A 22,240-nucleotide genomic window follows, 5' to 3' on the forward strand; every position below is an offset into this window, starting at 1 on the left:
CCATCAAGGGATATCTTTCAGCTGTTTCAGCCTTCTTGCGGCTTCCTGATCAGCCTTCTCTTTTCAAGTCCCCTGTAGTAAATAGATTCTTGAAAGGCATTACTCACATGTTTCCTCCTGTTCCTTTTGTAATGCCTCTGTGGGACTTGAATCTGGTGTTAACTTATCTGATATGCGCTCCCTTTGAGCCACTTCATAACTGTCCTCTTCATCTTCTGACTATCAAGACTGCCTTCCTGGTTGCCATCACCTCTACCAGAAGAGTGATTGAGCTCCAGGCTCTTTCTTCTAAACCTCCTTTCCTCTCTGTCCATCAAGACAAGGTTGTTCTGAGGACTCACCCTTCTTTTCTTACTAAGGTGGTTACTGCCTTTCACATCAGGCAGTCCGTTACCTTACCCACCTTCTTTCCGCCTCCGCATCCCACGAATGAGGAGGAGAGGCTCCACCGTCTGTACCCAAAACGTGCGCTCTCCTTTTATCTGGATCGCACAAAACAGTTCCGGGTGGACGACCAACTCTTCGTTGGCTACGTGGGCGCTAAGAAGGGGCGGGCAGTGCACAAACAAACCATCTCTCGGTGGGTTGTTTTGTGCATTAAGGTATGTTATTCCTTGGCTAAGAAGGATCCTCCTGTGGGGTTGAGGGCCCATTCCACTCGGGCCAAAGCGGCTACTACTGCCTTGGGACAGGGAGTCCCTCTGCAGGACATTTGTCAGGCAGCTACGTGGGCCTCGCTGCACACGTTTGCCAAGCATAACTGCCTGGACAGCCAAGTCCGGAGAGACGGCTTCTTTGGCCGTTCCGTTCTCCAGGACTTCCTGGTGTGATCTTGGTTCGCAGACCCACCACCGGGGTTGGTATTGCTGGGGTATCTATTCTAAGGTAAGGAATCTAACTAACGTGTTTCTTTCAGATGCACAAGTTACTTACCTTCGGTAACGATATATCTGTAAGAAACATTAGTTAGTTAGATTCCTTACCGCCCCACCCATCCTCTCCGTTCTGCGAACCGATATCTAGGGTTAAGGTCATCCCTTTCAGGGCCCTAGTTTTATGGCACCAGTGTCGGTTTCTTGCATGGCTCTGCGTTCCTGACGCTGAAAGCTATGTACAGAACTGACGTCCGCGCGCGAGGGCGGCGTCTAAGTACTCCGACGTCATCCCGGCGATCATGGCGCCGACGACGGACGCGGAGCCGCAGACGACGCCTAGCGACACGCAGGGGTACTGCTGACGAAAAATCTTTCCGGATCCAGCCTGACACCTGGGGATATTCTAAGGGAAAGAATCTAACTAACTAATGTTTCTTACAGATATATCGTTACCGTAGGTAAGTAACTTGTGCTTCAACTATATTATCTAACCCATACCTCATTACAGTCACATTATTGGGAACTTGTTCAGTTTTGACTATTACTATTTTCCTAGTTACTTGCATGCTACCCATTTTGAGGACTGCGTTTTTACAGCAGAAAACAATAGGAATATGAAAACGGGCAACAGTGACATGCACAGACCGGTCAACCACCGTGGGAGCCAGGAGAACCAATTATGAAAACTGCTCCTGCTCAGGGGCACCTCCATCCTCATGCATGTCTCTTTGTAAATGGTGGAATACTTGGATGACAAGAGTTAAAGTTCTGTTGTCCATGTCATTGCCTGGGATAAACGTGCTGCAGGACGCACGATCTTGTCACACACACACACCCCTCCCTCCATTGTGATCATTAAGTCCAAAGCACATCAGTGTTGAATCACCATGAGGCGGAAGGCTCTCAGTTCTTCCTTGATCACATTAAGGCAGAGCTCAGTGCTATTCATCATCTTGAACAACCCTCCCCTACAAGACTCATTTCCCTGATATCATCAAGGTGGATGGCCCTACACTGGAACTGCATGTCTGGGGTCCATTTGTTAGTAAAGAAGACAGCCCCAGATATTCTAAGGGCCACCGTGGGTTCACAAATGGAAGCGGGAGCAGATGTGTTCATGCGCTGGTGTGGTGGTTTCGCTACCTCCAAGAATCTCTTCTCTGGAAGGTCTTGGAAAAAACCAGTATCCTCCCCTATGGTGCCCCTCCTGCGCATCCTATCTAGCTTGGTTTCAGTGTCGCAAGGCTCAGTGAAAAGATACAATGCTGTGGGATTGGTCTCATATCAGCTCAGCATCACTACTACTCTATGGGGTTATACCCCGTTGGGTTGTATTTTGGCCCTAATCCTACATAGATATAGGTAAAGAAGGAACTTGCTTTTACTGGGCTACCTCTTGGGACAAGTAAAGATTGTCTGTGCCTACTGCATGTGGCATCAGTGAACATACATGACATAAGAACTGGCTGATGTCTTGGAGCCCACAGTGGTCATGTGCTGATGCCATGTAAGCGGGTGCTGTGGAATGCGTGTGGAATGCTAGTGTTGGGTTCAGTGTAATTGTAAGTGAAATGGGAGAAGTCCCTACGCAAGTGCGGTGATAGCTTCAGGGTGTACTCCTTTAGACTAGAAGTTCTTTGGTGATGAATGGATGCGACAACACAGGGTATACAAATATACAACACAAGATAACAAGGTTATATTGCAGGTCTTGGGATGAATCTAAGGGAGATGTCTGTAGTTCTCTGGTGATTGCGGGTTTCTTGGTTTTGACAGTTCAAGATGAAAAGTTCAATGTGCAGCTCATGGAGGGTATGCCGTGGAATGATTCAGCCGTATGTCTGAGAGGTGGACCCGCGCATTTTTTCCTTGCAAATTTAGGGCGGTTTGTGTTGTGAAGTCTACTCGGTAGGGCCTTCAAACTTGCCTTCCTTCTACTGCCTTACAAAACTGCAAATGTAAACTTCTTGTCCAGGTTGAGGTGCTTGGTATGGTACCTTGCCTTTGGTGCACTTGAAGTTCCGGTGGTGCACCTGCTTAGATACGAATCTGGCGGTTTTGGTTAATTTAGAGAGATATACATACAATTTGTCCCCTAATGCTTGAGTGCTAGCCTCAGAGCTCAGTTTGGGACGGGTTTTCGGAATGGGTGTCCCCATCAATCTACCGGCCGCAAACTGGTGTGCTGTGATGTGGAGATTGCTGCTGGGCGTGTTTCTCAGCGCAAACGAGGCTAGGGGCAGGCAGTGTTTTTTTTAATAAGGCTGGTGCAAATTTTGCTTATTTTATTTTTCAACAGGCCGATGAGTCTCTGAACAACGCCATTGCTTTTTGGGGTGATACATAGAGGTGAGTTAGTGTTACTCCCAAAATGTGCAGATGTGTTTGAACATGGAGTTGACAAAGTTCTTTCCATTTTCTGACTGGGTGACGTCTGGTAACCCCATCTGGGTATTACTTCCCTGACAAGGAACGTCGCTGCTGCCTTGGCTTTGCAGTGCACTGGCTTCGATCTACATAGAGTAGGAGCAGACTACTACAATCAGCTATCGGTAGTTAGCACATCAATTGACCATGGCAATAAAATCTATGTGTAAAGGCCCTGTTGGTCTTGAGATAGCTGATGACACATTACATTCACATTTTTATAAAGCGCGCAATTGCCGAGGTGTCTTAGCGCTAAGTGTTCCTGCTGGATAGGACTGAAATAAATCTACTAATAATTAACAGAGAAAAGCCAGGTCTGTAATAATTTTCTGAACGAAGAAATACTAGATTGCGATCTCAATGCAATAGGTAAGGAATTCCACAGCCTGCAGGCCAAATACATTTTTTAAAAACCTCTTCCCTCCCATTTGGACCTCTCGATTTTGGGGACCACTACTAATTTAGCAATGTTGGATCTTAAATTGCGATTCTGCACATGCCAAGAGAAGGACTGCTGAAAATATGCTGGATCGCCAGTATACAAGGCCTTATGAACAATGCAAGGAGCTTTAAATTTAACCCTCTTGGTTACTGGTAACCAATGGAGGTCACGAATGCCTTTGGAGATCAAGCTAAACTTGGGGAATTTTCGAATCAAGCGAGTAGCTGCATTCTAAAGTGACTGAAGTTTCACCTGGGCATTTTTTTGTATGCCTAGATAAAGGGCATTGCAATAGTCTATTCTAGATAGAACTAATGCCACAATAACCATTTTCTGCAAGTCTTCCTGAATGAAAGGACACCTTCCTCAGAATCCTGAGGAGATGGAAGCAGGAGGATGTGATCTTGCTTATAGGATCTGAAAAACAAAGCTGTCCATCAAACCACACTCCAAGAGTGTCATCTGCATATGACACAACTGCAAAGCCAAAGAGCTAATGAGTTCATCCAGAGATGCAACATAAATATTAAAAAGAGTGGGTGATAGTGAGGAACCCTTAGGTACCCCACAAGGCAAGGTGAATAAACTGGAGTTATAGTCTCCAGGAGCCACACTGTGTACCCTGCCTGTAAGAAAGGAACTCAGGATGGTGAAAGCCGTGCCTTTGACCCCGAGCCTCTCAAGCCGATTGATTAACACAAAGTGGTTCACTGTATCAAATGCGGCTGAAAGGTCAAAGAGAATCGGCGCAGGCCGTCCGCCTGAGTCCACTTGTCTACGGATCTCCTAGGTAGCAACCAGTAATTCTGATTAAGTACTGAGAGACGTCCTAAACCAATGCTGAGAAAGATCCAAGATATTCTGGGTATCAATGAAGGCCATTAATTCCAAGTTGAGAGCCTTTTCCAGGATTTTAGCAGGCAGAGGTAATCTAGAAATAAGTCGGTAACTTTTAGTATCATTGGGATTTAAAGTATGTTTAGATACCTGCTTCCACTTTTTGGGAAAAAGACGGATATAAGCACTCCATTAAGTAAAGTGGTAAGCTGCTTGGCCACCGTTCCCGATACCAAAGACTGAGGGAGGGCAGGGATCGAACGGAGACCCTGATTTAGTTGTTTCAATAGGACCCAGAGTCCTTTCCTCAGAGAAAAGAGTGACATTATCCAGCGATGAATGGCTGCATTGGCTGCTTTAAGATGGGAGAAAGGGACCAACTGCCTTCTCTAGACTTGACCAATTAGTAATGATAGAGAATTCACACGTTTGTCTACCGGCTTTGTGCCACCCACCTGTGACCTGTCAATTGGTAACCTCAGGCCTAGGTCACAGAGCCTGCCTGACCACTTATTTCTGAGTCGGGATTAATGTAGAGTTCATAACGGGTGAATTTGATAATAGTGATGAGATTTCGTGCTTATGTGTAAATGTATAAACATTGGCGTTGATTCTATAAATATTAACATAATAAATGGTGCACACTGTATGTAATTGCTTACCTTCTTAACCAGGCAACCAGGGCTTTTCATTCATTCACAAAAGGTGCAGTAGCTTCACCAGTACTGGTTGAAGGAGCGGCCTCTTAAGTTAATTCTGTGGTTTCTTTTATCACAGTGTGATAAAATATGGATGACTGTTTAATCATGAGTACTTCAACAAAAGCAACATCATTAGCTTTTCAAAGAAATGTACATGTGCAAGTTTATGGAAATATTTTTCATGTGGGCACTGTGTCGCATTAGTGTACTACAAGAGCAAACATTCACAACGCAAAAGGTGAATTAAAGAAAAATGAACACAACAGCAGGCAATGCGAAGGTGGCTTCTTCAAAAACAGAGAACCATGGCACTTTCATTGCCAATCTTAGCATGCACTGAGAATGTCGGTGAAAAATGAAGAGGATGAATGGTACAATATATTAGGACAGCAATACGTAGGTATTGCCGGGGGTAAGCGGCATCTCCTACTAGGGTGTCCACTTAATATGAAGGAAGTTTGCTCAGTCTCTTTAAGTAGCAAAAATGTTAAAACAGGCAATAGAACTGTGAAAAGCAAGTGCTAGCAAAACGAGATCTTACTGTTCTTATGTCTGTACATTCATATATGTGCGGTTATGTCTTGGTGAAAACGCTGCAGATTGGGCTGTTGTTTGCCTTACACTGAAGTGCAATATTTTTATTGACTGATTGTATGCAGCAATATCCACCATTTGAACAAATTTTAAAATTTTTGGTTTTTGTTGTAGAATCCTCTCTCGCACATTATACCTATAATTGTTGGACCCTCACATTATACTCCACTATAAAATTTCGACCTCCCCAGATATTAAATCCACCAGTTGTTGTTGTTTAGCATTGAAAGAGGGACGCCCAGTGCAATAGTTACTATACAGCCATCTTGGAATGATTTTGTGCATGGTGTATCATTGTTTTTTCCTCTCCAAGATTGCCAGCTTGTGACTGCTATGCCTGGCAGCTATGTTGGAACTTTAAAACAAGGGCACAATATGTACAATACCGCTCCAAATGGCAGCCCACTGCTATGCAATTTTATTTTTGTACAGAAAAGATATGAACACCAAATTTTGGCGGTGCCATGTTTTCTTATCTGTTTTTCTATTCTTTTAATTTATTATCCATTTACTTGCAGTTTTTTTTATTTTGCTCACTGGTAAGTGGGTGAAAGCAAGAATGAATGAGTGGCTGGATGGATGAGTGCATTTAAGATACCGTATTGCAGCATAAGCTCATCAATAATTGAAGAGACTTTCAGTATATGTCACTCTTGTTGCTATTGCTGATGCTGTTTTTTGCACGTAACATTTTCTTTTTGAAAAGGAACGGACATATCTTTGAGAGCAGTGAGTGTGTGGTAATTTGTGAGTTTTTTGTGTTTTCTTTTACTTTCAAACTGTAGTTGAACACGTTTTAAAGGGGACATACATTTCTTTAATGAAAATCATTGCAAATATCTAATCCAGTGATTGCCAAATATAAGAAAATATACTTGATGTGAAAAACAGTTGAATGAGTATCAGTTATTGGCTGCTGTCCTTTCTGTAAACGTGTTTCACCCTTAAAACACACACTACTATTTTTATAGACAAGACCTTGTTTTTTGACTAATTTCCTTAAATGTTCTGTACCCTCCATATATAGGGTTAGTTGTTAGCAACTGCCTCTATGCTCTATCAAATTGTTCTCTAGAAGAAATGCATGCCAGCTACTACTGTAGTTTATTCCTACATAAGTTAGAAAATTAATAGTCCGCATACTATTACCATGAATGCAGATAAATAAAATGCATAATTTCAAATGAAGCGGCTCATTACAGCTTGTGTTTCCATGACATTGCTGCATATTCCTCATAGATGCTGTTGTCATTTCAGCGCTCCACCTTCTTCTATTATCCTTCAGCCATGAGCAACTTTAGCTTTTTACAACTGTAATCCCATAGTCTTCCAGAAATTGCATGATGGATCATACAGCACTAGGCACCGAAAAAGAACCATGAATTGGGGACTTACGTTGCATATTGCCATCCAATGATACCTTGGACCTGTGGTACAGTACCACCTGTCTCTGTGTTTTGCTCTTTTTAAATTTCTTGATTCTTGTACATGAGTTGTGTTCCATCCCTTGGTCTAGAATGTGTTTGTCATGGGTTTCATGCTTGTGATATTTGTACAGACAAATGGCAACTCGGGGTGCTTTTCTTTCCAGTTCATTGTTCTTCAAACCTTCAGCTGTGCCCCACGTAAGAAAGTATAATGTGTCTGGCCTACTCGGGTGATATTTCCTACTAAAATGTTTAACTGTGAATGTTAATTACTGCTTGTATATCACTTATTGTCAAGTAGGGTTTGTTTGCAGCTAAATTTAAGAACAGCCTAACAATCCTGATATTTAATGGTGCATATACTTTCCACACAAGCAGTAGCAGCATTGTAAATTTCTCTCGCGCGTACAATAAAAGAAACAACACAAGATTAGTGTAAGCTTCCATAACACGCAAAGCAGCAATAATGCAAGCTTTCTGTTAAACACAGAACATGTACTGTAGTGCTACCAGCAGTGTGTGTGCCTCACCTACAAAACATGTACACACTGTGCAGCAGCAGTGCAATTGTAACTCCCAGACAGTAAAAGTGTATATATCACAGGCAGTACAATTTTAAGTGTAGGTGTGAGCCACACTGTGGGGACCTCATGACCACAACAGTGTATACAAGCAACTGTATGGAGGGCTGAGAGCCTACTGTGCGGCTCATATCCTTGATAATGTACTGCAGAAAAGTTGGGACCTTTTTATAAACAATGTGATTCTACCTTTAGTAGTGAGAATTATTTTTAATTTGTAATTTTCCAGTGAACAACGAAGTGCTCAATGAAGTGTCATGGGAAGGCACTAAGTGCTTTTAAAATACCCCTCACACACTATGAATCCCATGGTGTCATGCTTCATCATAGGGGTCTTCCCGTCCCTCTACGGGGCGGGGCGTGCTGCGACCAGTAAATATGTGGGAGCACTGTTGTTTATGAAGGAATAGGCTATGTGTAGGCTATGTGTATTGTGAGGGTGAGAGTGGTAGGGTTAGTGAATAGTTACAAAAAAGTATTAAAAATTCTCTGGCTAGTGGAAAAAACAAATTTGTTCAATTCCCTGGCTGAGAATGTTAAAAATAGGGGGTTGTGTAGGGGATGTTCCTTAATCTGATACTCCCTACTGGGTCAACATGTTTCGTAAGCAGTCCCCACTGCTTTACTCATCAGGACCTAAATACGTCCCTACTACAATCAAAAAATTATGTTCGACGCATATGAGCTGCAGATTACACACTTTTGCATAGATCGCCATCTGGTGTTGGGCCCGGATGTTTGCAGTTTGTTTTTCCTCTTGGAAAGTCTTTGGAAGTCACGAGGTCGGTGACTCCTCCCTTGGTTCGTATTGCGCATGGGCTTCGGCTCCATCCTCAGATTGTTTTCTTCCACCATCGGGCTCGGATGTAATACTTCGCACTCCGGTTCCGAACATTTCCAGTTCGACGATCGAAGCGGAATCCTCGCTCATTGCGGTATTGTTCAGATCCTGATCTCCTCAATCACCTTCTCTTCGACACACTTTCGATTCCAGTCGTCGACGGCGGCCTTCGGGCCTATCCAAGCTCTGGTCCCGGCTGATGGAAAGAACTCCATTCAAGAAGTGCCCTCGATGTGGGTCCTAATTCCCCCACACCTATCTTCATGAGGTGTGCAACCTCTGCCTCTCCCCTGAACACGAGGCTCGAGACTGTCCCGCCTGCAAGTCTTTCAGATCCAAAAAGACTATTCGAGATCAAAGGGCCAGACGAAACATGGCGCACTCCTCGACCTCCGTTCCAGTCGACATCTTCGGGGACGACGTCGATGCTCCCGGACAGCAGCACACCGAAGAGGACCTCGTCAGTGCTTCCGAAGCCGACGACTCGGATGTGGAGGACATCACCCCGGCGCAGAGGATCGTGAGTAATATACCCCCTCTCACACCCGCGCCGACACCCAAAAAGGCTTCGGTCATGCCTTCGTCTCCGGGCCTAGGCAAGACCAAAGACAATGCTTCCAACACCCCACCTTCGGGCCCGGTGAAGAAGCCTAATAAGCCTTCCGGCGGCTCGGGCTCGAGCCAGCCTGCCAGCGGTGCCGATAAACACACTTCGGCACCGAAAAAGAGAGCGGTCTCTACCTCGACACCGAGCTCCGCACCAAAGTCCTCGGTGTCGAAACCCAGCCTCTCGGTACCGGCCAAACATCATAAGGCCCTCGGCACCGACACTCCCGCACCGAAGCCGGCCTCGGCGCCGACCAAAAAATTGGAGGTTCCAAAAAAGCACGGCACGGACAAGCCTAAAAAGCCATCGGCCCCGAAACCTTCAGCGCCGACCGAACAACCATTGTCTCAAGAACTGTTTACACCGGATCCTTTGCAAAAGACACTTACCAAGGATCCAAAAACTGGACATTTGGCACTTTCTTCTAAATAGAGACATTTGGACAAACCAGCTCCGCCTCCACCTCCAAAGAGGAAAGACTGTGCTACCTCCCCTTTCAGAGTGCCTTCCCCACCTCCTCCACCCTCTCCACCTCCGCCTTCTCCACCCCTGCCTCATCGCTCTCCGACCCCGTCTCCAGACCATGATGATCAGGGGGACCCATACTATGATCCAGCAGATGTGCCACAAGACCCCACCCCTACAGGATCCCCAGACCCATGGGACGATTATAATAATCCAGACATTCCAGATGTCCCACAAGATGACCTTTATCCATCCAGGCCATCTCCACCAGAAGACTCATTAGGTTTTCACCACCTACTTCAGAGGGCGGCACATTATCACGGGGTAGAGCTACACACTGACCCGGTAGAGGAAGATTTCCTCCTCGACACCTTTGATACCGCACATAGGTCTACTTCTATTCTACCTATGCTCAATGGGGTAATAAAACATGCGCCAGAGGTTTTTAAAGACCCAGTCAGGGCTAGGGTCCTAAACCCACGCATAGAGAAAAAGTATAAAGCTGCCCCCACAGATCCTGCCTACATCAAAGGGCAAGTATCAGACCACAGGAGGTAGCCCATAAACCACAGTGAGACTGGGGCGGTACATGATATCTAACAACAATGTCTCAATGTGGGATTCATTGGAAGGACAAGTTAATCCAATGCGAACCGTATCATAGAGTACTTATTAGAGGAATGAATCCATACAGGGAAGACACGGGGAGACCAAGGATGAAGGGAAAAATATATTTTAAGAATGTTCAACACATGATGGACATATTACGTCATATGTACATATCATATCAGTGAGAAGCACTGCGTGACAATTAGTGGCAATGTAACCAACAGAATACTGTGCACAAGTGCTCGTGGAGTTTGTGACGGCGCAAGTGACACATAAAGTGGTATGTACAGCGGTGAAGAAGGCGCAACAGAAAAAACAATGGTACATTAAATATGCCGGAGTTTGGGCATTTACACAATTAATGTTGGAACTTTCAAGGAACAATAGAGCAAATGCCCATGGTAAAAAGGCGCCACAAGTAACGCTGTTGAAGTCGACGGCGTTTCGGCCTGTAATACTCTAGGCCATCATCAGGACTGGTTACACATACTTGGGGCAGTGCTAAGGTGAAAGGAGAAACATATCTCAGGAAAGAACTCAATTTAAATTGGACCAAAAAGGAAGAAAGGGAAAGCCGTGCAGCGGAGTGGTGACCACGGGTGGCGGAAGGCGACCAAGCGTGAAGGACTCCTAAGAGGCCATGGGTGAGGGGTTAGCATAAGGGAGAGACAGAGAGATAACTTAAGAAGTGCCAGAAGGAGTGGCCTCTGTGCATGGATTAAGCGACGAAACCGAGTGACTCAAGCAAGCACAAAGGACGATAGACGAATAAAATCGTGAAGTGCCCTAGGGATTGGCATCTGTGCACGGTCGTAATGATACTCGATTCCATATGAGAGAATGACTCGTGATGTGCCCTAAGGATAGGCATCCATGCATGGTCGTAACGACGAATCCGAGTGACTCAGGTAAGCGACTGAACACAACCCCTAACTATCCGGTGAGGTGAAGGGCGCAGAAGGAGGACGAGGGAAACTGAGTGGAAAAGTGACCCGGGCCGGCTGGGAGCCCAACCGCAGGCAAAGTACACGTGAGCCTCGTGATGAAACGGTAGAAAAACGGGCTTACTTGCAAGAAACTGGGGGACAATATCATCCAGCGGGTCACGGCCTCGAGAAAATTGGGGAGGTCCGTGAAAGCCTAGATTGGGTGGGGGAGAGGAGAGAGTAAGAAAAAGCCAGGTCCGGGAGGGGACTGGAGAAGGGGTAGGGGCAGCACTTACTTGGTGGAGGGCGGGAGACACAGTCAATAGGAATGCTGGAAAAGGAAAGAAGGGGTTACAATCGTGGCCAGAGGGAAGCAACAAGGGAGGAGGGCCAAAGTAGGGAGAGTACTTACATTTGAAGGGCGAGTGAATCACCGGACGGGAGTCCGTGGCGTGTTGGTGGCCGGCGTGAGTCAGGCGGTGAATGATATGCGAGGAGCCCGGAGAGGAGGTATAGAAGCGAGGCTTCCGGTTCACGTGAGAGGTGGACGAATCACAGGGGGGGTGAGAACGACTAGAGCGTGTGCATTTGAAAGCGGAAACGTAATTAGTGAGGTGAAAGCGCGGAGTAGGTAGCTATGGCAACTAATGCATCAACTGAAAGTAAACAGTGAATAACGGAAGCGGTACGGCGCGTGCATCGCACGAACAAAGGAGAAATGGAGAGAAGGAAGGGGTGGGGGGAGAGAAGGAGACGGAAATGCCAAATGGTCAGCACCATAAGGAGAAATGAATGGTACAGCAGTAAGAGATAAAGGTGCATCAAATGTCCAATGTCATGAATACAATGTCATAAACGGTAAATAAAAGCGTGTCATTTGTACAATAGAAAGTAAAAAACGCTACATTTCAAATTACAGATCGTAGGGAAAATCACTAGTAGCAGGACAGGGGATGAAAACGGAGGGGTGGGGGAAAGGGAAGAAAAGGGGGGGGAAAAGGGGAAGGAGAGAAGTGGGGGATAGTTAGAGAGGGATAGAGCCAGCGGGGGTGGTAAACAATGGCAACAGTAGATAAACATATTTCATGTAACTGTAGAAAAAGACATGTTATATGTGCAAACAGAATGGAGCCAAAATCGACATGGGTACATTTGTAAATTGTGATACAGAGGCAGAATTGATGTAGCAAGACGGGGGATGGGAAGGGAAGGGAGAGAAGAGGGAAAGGGGCGGGGCGGGTAGGGCAGGGGGGGGAAAAAAAGGGGGGGGGGATGAAAGGAAGGAGAAGAGCAATAGTTGGTCGCCAACCAAAAATGGCAAAGCTGGATAAACATATCAGCTAGACAGAGTAGGCAGTAGGCAGCAGAAAGACAAAATTATGCAAGGGTGGAATTCCATTCGTCAAGAGAATTCAAGCCCTGTTTAATGGTGTTAAAGGGAGCAATCCAACGGCATTCACACCTATTCAGAAGTCTTTGAATGTCTCCGCCTCTTATTGGAATGGACGGTTTGTCAATTACTAGCCAGGTAAACTCGGCTTCGTTGTGATTATTTTCTTTGAAATGGGAGACCAAAGGGGCTGTAAGGATCCCACATCTAATGCGGCTACGATGCTGCAGGATGCGGTCCTTGACCATCTGGGTAGTTTGTCCGATGTAGAGTTTATTACAGGGACACTTTATCAGGTAGATCACGTTTTGAGACCTGCAGTTGGTAAAGGAGTTCAGGTCAAATTTCATCCCGGTATGTCAAAGGGCCAGCGCCACTGGATTCCCTAGTGGTATTTACTGCACGGAAGAGGTCAAATTCCCAGGCGTCTGGCGTAGCACCACCACCTGACAAAGAGTCAAAGCTACTGGACGCTTCAGGAAAGCGCACTGCGTCACAGGCAGCCAATATATGGCGTATCGCCAACACTCAAGCGCTATTGGCCAGATACGACAGAGCGCATTATGATGAACTAGAAGCCATCATGCACCATCTCCCAGAAAAATACAGAAATAGGGCCAATTAATTAATTCAAGAGGGTAAGACCATAACTAACACCTCTATACGCTGTGCCTTAGACGCAGCAGACACAGCCTCCAGGGCCATTAACACTAGCGTCCTCCGCCGCCGCCATGCTTGGCTGAGAGTTTCAGGCTTTAAACCTGAGGTACAAGCCTCCATATTAAATCATCCATTTGATCAAGAACATCTATTTGGTCCAAAGGTAGATGAGGCCCTCGAGAAGATGAAGAAAGACACAGATACGGCTAAATCTATGGGAGCCCTGCAGTCACACCCTCCTAGGCGCTCCTTTCGCCGCTCTTCCTTTCGGGGCACGGGCAGAGGCTACTCCTCAGATAGCGCGTCCACTTCCTACAAATCCCCTGCTCAATCCACCTTCACAAGGGGTTATCAAAGAGGCGGGTATAGAGGCAATAACAATAAAGGCAGAGGCAAAACAAATACCGCCCGCTCTGCCACACCGCCTACCCAATGACTTTCCCCTGCTCCCTCCAGACCATCCCACTCCGGTTGGGGGCAGACTACAAAATTTCCTTCACGTCTGGGAGTCCATCACATCAGACAGATGGGTGACCCAAATTATTCGTTCGGGGTACTGCCTAGAACTCACATCTACCCCCCCCCAACATTCCACCCAGGCAACGCCCAATGTCACAAGAACATTCCTCGTTACTAAAACAGGAGGTAATCTCCCTCCTACAAAAAGAGGCAATAGAACAGGTCCCCCCGATCAGCAAAATGTAGGGGTCTACTCCCTATATTTTCTGATACCAAAAAGAGACAAGACTCTACGACCTATCTTAGATCTCCGGCCATCTGTTGTACAGAAGTGCAGGATGACATGGGTGTGTGACAGAAATCCCCTGGAACTATATGGTATGTCCGAGGTAACATTAGGGGCATTTATTGTACTTCTAAAACGAAAGTAACTTTGCAGGAAGCAAATTCCTCTGTAACCATGGCGACCATCTGGCGTACATGCATTCATCGTGGTGAGTCCATACGCAGTGTCAAAAGTTGCAGTAACAAGGTTACAGTGCACGAGTTTTCGCGACGAGGGCCTGCTTTAGAAGCCGTTTTTTTTTTTTTAAACTTTGGGGACGGAACTTGTTGGAACCAACTGTCCATATGTTTATTGCGAAGAATCACCATTACAGGTAGTGCTTTAAATAGGCCGGTACTGAGTACCAGCACTTTTTTTTATTATGAGGGGGAGAGTACCGTCACGTCTCAAGAGAATTGTAATACTTTTAATTGGAGAATACCGGCACTTCTCAGAAACAAGCAGGTACTCTGGTTACCTGCAGTTCTATGTTTCCATTTCAAGCATTGATTACAGGTACTAGAATGGAATAAAACCATGAGCTGTGGAGGGAGGGCTCGCAGATAATGTGAGATCCCCACCTGAACACTTACTTCCTATTACTTTTCTGAGGCTCAAAGACGGATAATGGACACATTGAAGCAGACAGCTGTGACAATCCACCCGCACTTTCCAAATTGAACTATTGATATTGGACATGGTCTGCCCTCTTCCAAAAGCCGACTGCCTCCAACTCTTATGTATGTCAATAGTCTGTTATCAATAGGATGTGCATTGTAAGAAAGGAATATTTTTATTCACAGAGTGATTTGTTTCAAAATTTTAAAAAGAGTCCACAGTTCATATAGTCTCAGATGTTTGTTTCTGTTTGAAGATTCTTTATTTAATTTCTTCTAGTGGCACATAGTCCTTATTATAAAATTCTCCATTACATCTTAAAAGGTAACAACCCACGTATTTCGTTCACATATTGTGGAACTTCTACAGGGCCAATTGTGTCTATTTCAATTAGTATGGAATGATTCTGACCCAAGCTTCCTGTAAACACCTAGGGTCGAAAAGTGTTTTAATTGTTAATTTGTAGTCACTGTAAGTCAGGCATGAAACGCCCATAGGGCTAAAAGGGCTGTAGGTGACTGCTTATTTTCGTAATGTCTAGGACATCAATATCAAGCATTGGCATAGCCAATAGGTCTCGCCTTTGGGACCTTATAAGCGTTTAGTTATCCAACACAATATCCTTGGTGCAACAACATCAACTGTTGCATGGCTAAACACTAAGGTCCCAAAGGGGAGACCTATTGGCTATGCCAATGCTTGTTTTTAATCTAGTCCATGCTCCAAATGCCGAAGCCTAGGCAGTACATTTACGTGGACAGGGCCAGTAGATGCTCACTTCAGCAGGAAGAAAGGGCTTCTACAATCCACTATAAACAAATGATGGCAGTCGTTCTTGTGCAAAAGCAATAGCCACTTTCAAAAAGATATACTTTTGGTGTCCCTCCTGACTTCAGCGCTGTGCTCTAAGGTCCCATGTCATCACTGGAGTGGCATGATGGGAGATTGTTGTGTTTGCTGAGGCAAAAAATAAAAGTCCTGTTTGCATAAATGTACATTTAAACATAAGGCTGGGACGGTTGATAGTTGTTTGTCGAGGATGCAGGATGGCAGAAAACTAGTCCTGGCTCTCTGTTGACTATTGATTATTCGACAGCCTGTGAACTCACATTTTATATTGGTCCTGGCCCTTATGATTTTAATAGGGATGCAGTTGTTGCCTGTATAAGGATTGAAACTCGAGATTAAAATAGATGATGAAATGCAGCTACAGTTCAATTAGACCTTATTTATATTTATAACGTTATAGATGTTGCAATTAAAAGGTTAGATTGCTATCTATTCTGAAAGGGGTACTGTTTCAGCATCCCTGTCATTACTGCATGGATTCACAAATAACAGTCTCCTTTTTTCTAATGATAAATGCAAAAAGAACTATTGATGGACAGAATGCAGAACAATGTCATACATTCAACCCGGTAGAGCGATCTGGGCCTAAATCCATCGATTTTTTGCTCACCATGCCATTCCAGTTTGGACCCAGCTATATGCAAATCAGTCTTGACCCTGTGCCCAATGGGAACAGTCCAGCCCGAACTGCCAGGCCAGGTCCTCTCTGGACTGGGAACAAGCATCCTAGGACCGGTTTCGGGGTTTGACCCCTCTTCAGCCAGGATAGCTTGATTCCAGTGGCATGGAGAGCACGGGACTCGCGTCTGAACATACCCGTCCCACTTGGGGTAACAAATGCAAAAAGAACTATTGATGGACAGAATGCAGAACAATGTCTTACATTCACCCCAGTACAGAGATCTGGGCCTAAATCCATCCTTTTTATGCTCACCATGCCATTCCAGTTTGGACCCAGCTATATGCAAATCAGTCTTGACCCTGTGCCCAGTGGGGAACAGTCCATCCCGAACTGCCAGGCCAAGTCCTTCCTGGACTGGAAACAAGCATCCTAGCACTGGTTTCGGGGTTTGACCCCTCTTCAGCCAGGATAGCTTGATTCCAGTGGCATGGAGAGCACGGGACTCACGTCTTAGCATACCCGTCCCACTCGGGGTGACAAATGCAAAAGAACTATTGATGGACAGAATGCAGAACAATGTCATACATTCACCCCAGTACAGCGATCTGGGCCTAAATCCATCGTTTTTTTGCTCACCATGCCATTCCAGTTTGGACCCAGCTATATCCAAATCAGTCTTGACCCTGTGCCCAATGGGAACAGTCCATCCTGAACTGCCAGGCCAGGTCCTCCCTGGACTGGAAACAAGCATACTAGCACCGGTTTCGGGGTTTGACCCCTCTTAAGCCAGAATAGCTTGATTCCAGTGGCATGGAGAGCACGGGACTCGTGTCTGAGCATACCCGTCCCACTCGGGGTGACAAATGCAAAAGAACTATTGATGGACAGAATGCAGAACAATGTCATACATTAACCCCAGTACACCGATCTGGGCCTAAATCCATCGTTTTTTTGCTCACCATGCCCTTTGGTATTGCTTTCTTCTAATGATAGGCCAAAGACCATCTACTTCCATTCAGTCATGAATTATTATTCTAATTGTGAAGGCCTTTTTTGAGATTCCATCTGTTCTATTTTTACATTATTAGGAAAGGCTAGGGGTTTCCTCAAAAAGACTGACACTCGCATGAAGTTGGTATTCAGTGGAAGTATTAATTATTTAACTTGTATTAACAATTCTCGGTCTTTCCGGAAATTCTATTACCCTCTTTTCTTCACCCATGGAATACCTCTGGTTTTCGTTCCTACATAGCAGTTTGGCATTGAAAAACCTTCCCAATTAACTTCAGTTGTGCGAGATGTGCCATATATGAAAGGGAGTTTTTCCATTTGTACCAGGCTTTATTATCTGTGATATGGCTCGATTCCTGTTTATGGAAAAAGACACTGTTATAAGTTTCATTTTAAGAGATAAAGCCTTTATTGCAGATTCTTTGAACATAATTACTTCAAGGTAGGTAACTTCAGTTATATTACTTTATTGATGTTGTTTCATTCTTCGATTCCTATTGTAAGTGCATCTTTGTCCCTGTTATAATACATAATCCTATTTATTGTTGTATGTGTCATAATGTAATCAAACCTTTATTCCTTTTTAAATGGCAATGCAACGACCCATATCTGCAACTGTGTGATTGAAAATAACTAACTGCATGTGTTCTCTGTAACACTGGTCAGTATTCAACTTCTTTTCTCGTCACATCTAATTGTCAGTACAAGATGGCAGTGTAAAATCAAAATCAGATTTTGTGCTGTGCAGCTTCATCTTTACAACAGTATTTTTTTACTTCAGCTGGAATACACATTTAATTGGAATGCAATTATGTGTACCGACCTAATTTCTCCCAAAGTTGTTCTCTTGAAGAGAAGGAAGTTGTATGCTTAAAGGTGGAAAACAGAAAAGCATATTTCTAATCTTAGCTGTATCTTATTAACACTGTGTTTTGCCACTTAGTAACTATTCTTGACTGTTTCAATTTATTTCTCTTTTGAATAATTTACTGCTCTCAGCTCTTAGGAGACATACGGACTAAGGTACAGACATTGCTTTTTGCCTTTTACATTATTATAAAATGTTAGGCATAGTTGTACAACGTTGTGAAATCAACACAATGGCTTGCAGAGCCATTTCTTAGTACTTGAAACGTACACAATTACGTTTGTAGAAGGCACATTTGATTGTAGTGGTTAATCAAATGTATTTTGCCTGTACTAAGGTTGTTTGATTTATTGTTACCTGTATCAACTAAATTGTCTTCTGTTACGTTATGCATAAAAGACTGAAGATTTATCTCCAGCTACCAAAATATCCAGAGTTTCTTACCACTACTAAAAACGTTATTATCTTTTGTTTTGGTAATCTTAATATAAACTTAGAGAGAAGAGTATTAAATGCAATGTGTTATGCTGTTTGTAAGTCACTTTGAAAAGTGTGTTTACCTCAGCTTTGGCAATATGTAAGCAGTGATATTTGCAGGAATCTGCCACATGGTGCAGCACCTTATTCTCTTTGGGCTAGTGTTACTTATTTATGGTATTTATTACCACAAGGAGTGTTTATGTTTAAAAAGTAGGTCTAGTACGATCAAATTGTTTGTAAAGTCAAAACTTGACATATCACTGTATGCTGTCAAGCTCTGTTTGCTTTGCTTTTCTAACATAATTTGCCTATCAAATATAGCATGGTTTATTCTTATAGTATGGGTTGTCCTTATTGCCCGATTTATTTGAATATTTATTAGGTGTGCATTCTTATTTAGGAAGCTAACTTATTTCACTTAAGAAAACACTAAATTTCCCTTTCTACATAGTTTGCCTCTGTTCCACATGTACGTCCATTGTGTATTGCAAGCTTTGATTATCCATCCTGTAAAGACCCTGCAAATAGGTGTAAATGCTATTTAAAGCAGGGATGTCATGGGATTAGCTTTTGGTGCTTAAGTCTGGATGATTTTCGTTTTAGAGTTGAGACTCTCACATTGTTGGAAAAATAAAAACTATTGAAAGCCTAAAAAGACAGAGTTATGTGCTGTGTACCACCTTTTATTCAAAACGAAATATTGCACATTCACATTTGTTTTAAGCATGGCTATTGCCTGGCAATTGAAATGAATAGATAACTAAGGGGCTCATTAGGATGGAGGAAGGACCGCCACCACATGGATGCGATTTTCCCTGCCAAATTGGGATGACGGGGGGAATCCCACCGCGACCGTGGTGGTCGCAAAGACCATCCGCCACGGAACTGCCACAGGCAATCCTTACGATTGCCTGGTGGAGAGGTTTTCATCAGTAAAATGGCGGCGATGCCTAGCATGCACCGTCCTCCAAATTATGATGTTGGCTGTAGACAGCCTTGTGTTGACGGAGGCGAGGGTGCACTTGGGGGGTACCAGGGTACCCCCTACATTTCACAGCACTACGTGGCAGGAACCACATGGTGCCTGGCCACGTAGTGCTGCGAAATGAGCAACATGGCATATTAACATTGCAGCGGGGCCCCTCCGCAATGTTCATGATCAAGGTCCGACCGCCATGGTGGTCAAGGTGTTTTTGAGGCTAGTACCATTCCCCGTCTGTGTGCAGAAGTCCAGAGCTGCTGCTTCCACGCAGTGGGATCTATCGTTTTGGGCTTGGTGCTTCTTGATTGTTGATTTAGGTGATTATGCAAGTCTCACTCCATCAGTGTGAGTTATGGGACCAAGCCTCTGTTTGCGCCTCAGAAGGTGGAGGCTTGCATCACAGTTGGTGCTAGCTCCTCCTGTCGATGCCCTCTCTAGCATAAGTCTGTTGAGGTCTATTCATTGTGACTAACTGCAAGAAGAGGTCGTGTCTGGCACACAGTTGACAATGAAAACCACCCAGACTGTGCCTAGTAGGAACTTAAATTAATGCTGAACCTGGGCAAGAAGACAGCTGACCTGAAATTTAGCATCATGGCTCATACCCAGTGAGGTGTTGTTCTATTGATTTCTTCCCCTTCTTTAGATCTTGCATGGCCGTGCGATTCTTGATGAGGTTTCAGAAATTCCTATAACGGTTCTTAACTTTCCTGGGTCCCAAAATGTTTACCAAAATGCCATTGTGGGATGTGCAGTTGATTTCCTGTATTGCTGCCGTATGATGGGGTTGTCTACCTTCCTCTGATATACAATTCTTAATTTGAGCCTGTGGTTGCAGGTAGAGCCCACTGGCACTCATTTTTGGGGACCAGCATTTTTTTTTACCCTCAGCAAATTTTGCTCCGATGCAAGAGAAAGAAAAATAAAAAGAGAGAGGAAGAGAAAGATGGAAAAACATTGACAAAGGGTGAAAGCACAGATAAAAAATAAACTGCAAGAATGAGATAATGTCTGGTAGAAGATTAAAGTGGCATGAATTGGAATCACTGCAGCCTTGGTATTTGGCACCAGATCTTTGATAGCACCGGTGGCAGTGTTTGAAGAAAACTTTGGGCCCCATGCTTATTCTTTTACAAAGTAAGCACTGCTGATATGGTGGTGTGGCTCAGGCATACTCAATAGAGGAAGGACCAAAGAAGTGGTTATCCTGCTGGCCTTCCATGATGTCTTCAAGTCTCCATCTTCCTTGTTACTGTCCTTAGATTCCCTTTGACATGAAACCCTCTCTTTATGGGAGATATGCCCATGTAGAATTCCATAGCCCTCAAAGGTGGTTTTTGCCCCCTTGTATTGAGAAAAGCAAAACTGACAGGTATCTTCCACACCTCCTTTATATTATGCTTACAGGAGTCTGGTGTGTTCAAAATATTTCAAATCTGGCAGATAAGATCCTACTATTGCAGCATATTGTTAATGGACATCCTCCTGAACCCTCAGAATCAGCACACTCACAAACTTCGGTGTTTTATAATAACCCAAAAGCTGGTCAAGCTCTTAGACCATGCACTGTATCAAATGGGACATATCCAGGAAATATGTTATAAATCCACAAACAGCTCTCTTGCCAATGTTCGATAGTTCTCTCCTGAATTAGAACGTCAGGTCAAAACGTCAGGTAAAACGGAACAAGCATCGTCAAAGTCAATTGGTCTTGCCAATTATTTATTTAGCCATGTTGTACAGCAGCTCAACTGCTGTACAACGTGGCTGAAAGTTAAAAACAAAAATGCTATGTCATGGCCAGTGCTGGGCTCTTCAGTGTTTTTTTTTTTTTTAATTGTGGAAGGGAGGGAGGGGCAAGGGCAACACGGAGGAAGGGGTAATGCAACACTGAGGACATAGAATTTGGGAGGGAGAGCACTATGACTTGTCCAATGATATCCCCTCTAGTGCTTTTTCATTTTTTTTGGTTTCAGGGGTTGTGCAGCCCACAAGCACAACTCAGGAAGGGGTCAGGGCTACACAAACAATAAACAGAGAGAGGGCGAGAAGGGAATGGGGCAAGTCAAAACAGACAACAGAGGGAAGAAGGGTAGGGTCAAGCCAACATGTGTAATGAACAGAGGAAGGGTGGGGCAAAGCCAGCATGCACAACGAAAGAAGGAAGGGTAGGTGGGGCAAACAGACAGGGGAGGAGCACGGCTGTGGGATTAGTACATGAGGATCTGAAAGAAACACGTTAGTTAGATTCCTCACCTTAGAATATCCCCAGGCATCAGGCTGGATCCGGAAAGATTTTTGTAGCAATACCCCTTGCGCGTCGCTAGGCGTCGTCTGCGGCTCCGCGTCCGTCGTTGGCGTCGTGCGCCGGAATGATGTCGTCGGAGTACTTAGACGCCGCCCTCGCGCGCTGACGTCAGTTCTTCTTTTTTCCGCGCCAGTAAGCGCCGATCCGGGAAGAGCTTACCCCTAGTCACTTTTTGACTAACTTTTTGACCTCTTTTGGATTACTCGACTCAACATCTGGTGCCGGTAGGATGCCTGGATTCAAGCATTGTGACGCCTGTCACCGACTGATGTCGATAACGTATCACCATCGCCGGTGCCTGTACTGCCTGGGGGCCGACCATGACGCGGAGTCGTG

The 22,240-nt window shown here is 44.7% G+C and overlaps 1 protein-coding gene across 38 annotated transcripts in view; it reads left to right on the forward strand.

Moving 5' to 3' along the window:
- CLASP2 (cytoplasmic linker associated protein 2) overlaps positions 1 to 22,240 on the forward strand; it is a 1,832,463-nt gene that overhangs the window by 1,368,906 nt on the left and 441,317 nt on the right. For 25 of the 38 annotated variants that reach the window (XM_085607571.1, XM_085607579.1, XM_085607580.1 and 22 more), the window contains one exon: positions 18,266 to 18,289. The exons of the other annotated variants lie outside the window; for them this stretch is intronic. In XM_085607571.1, the coding sequence (XP_085463697.1) occupies positions 18,266 to 18,289 (24 nt within the window). The remainder of the gene's footprint in view (positions 1 to 18,265; positions 18,290 to 22,240) is intronic. 38 annotated transcript variants of the gene reach the window in all.

Source organism: Triturus cristatus, chromosome 5_2, assembly GCF_964204655.1.
Source record: "Triturus cristatus chromosome 5_2, aTriCri1.1, whole genome shotgun sequence".
NCBI lineage: Eukaryota > Metazoa > Chordata > Amphibia > Caudata > Salamandridae > Triturus > Triturus cristatus.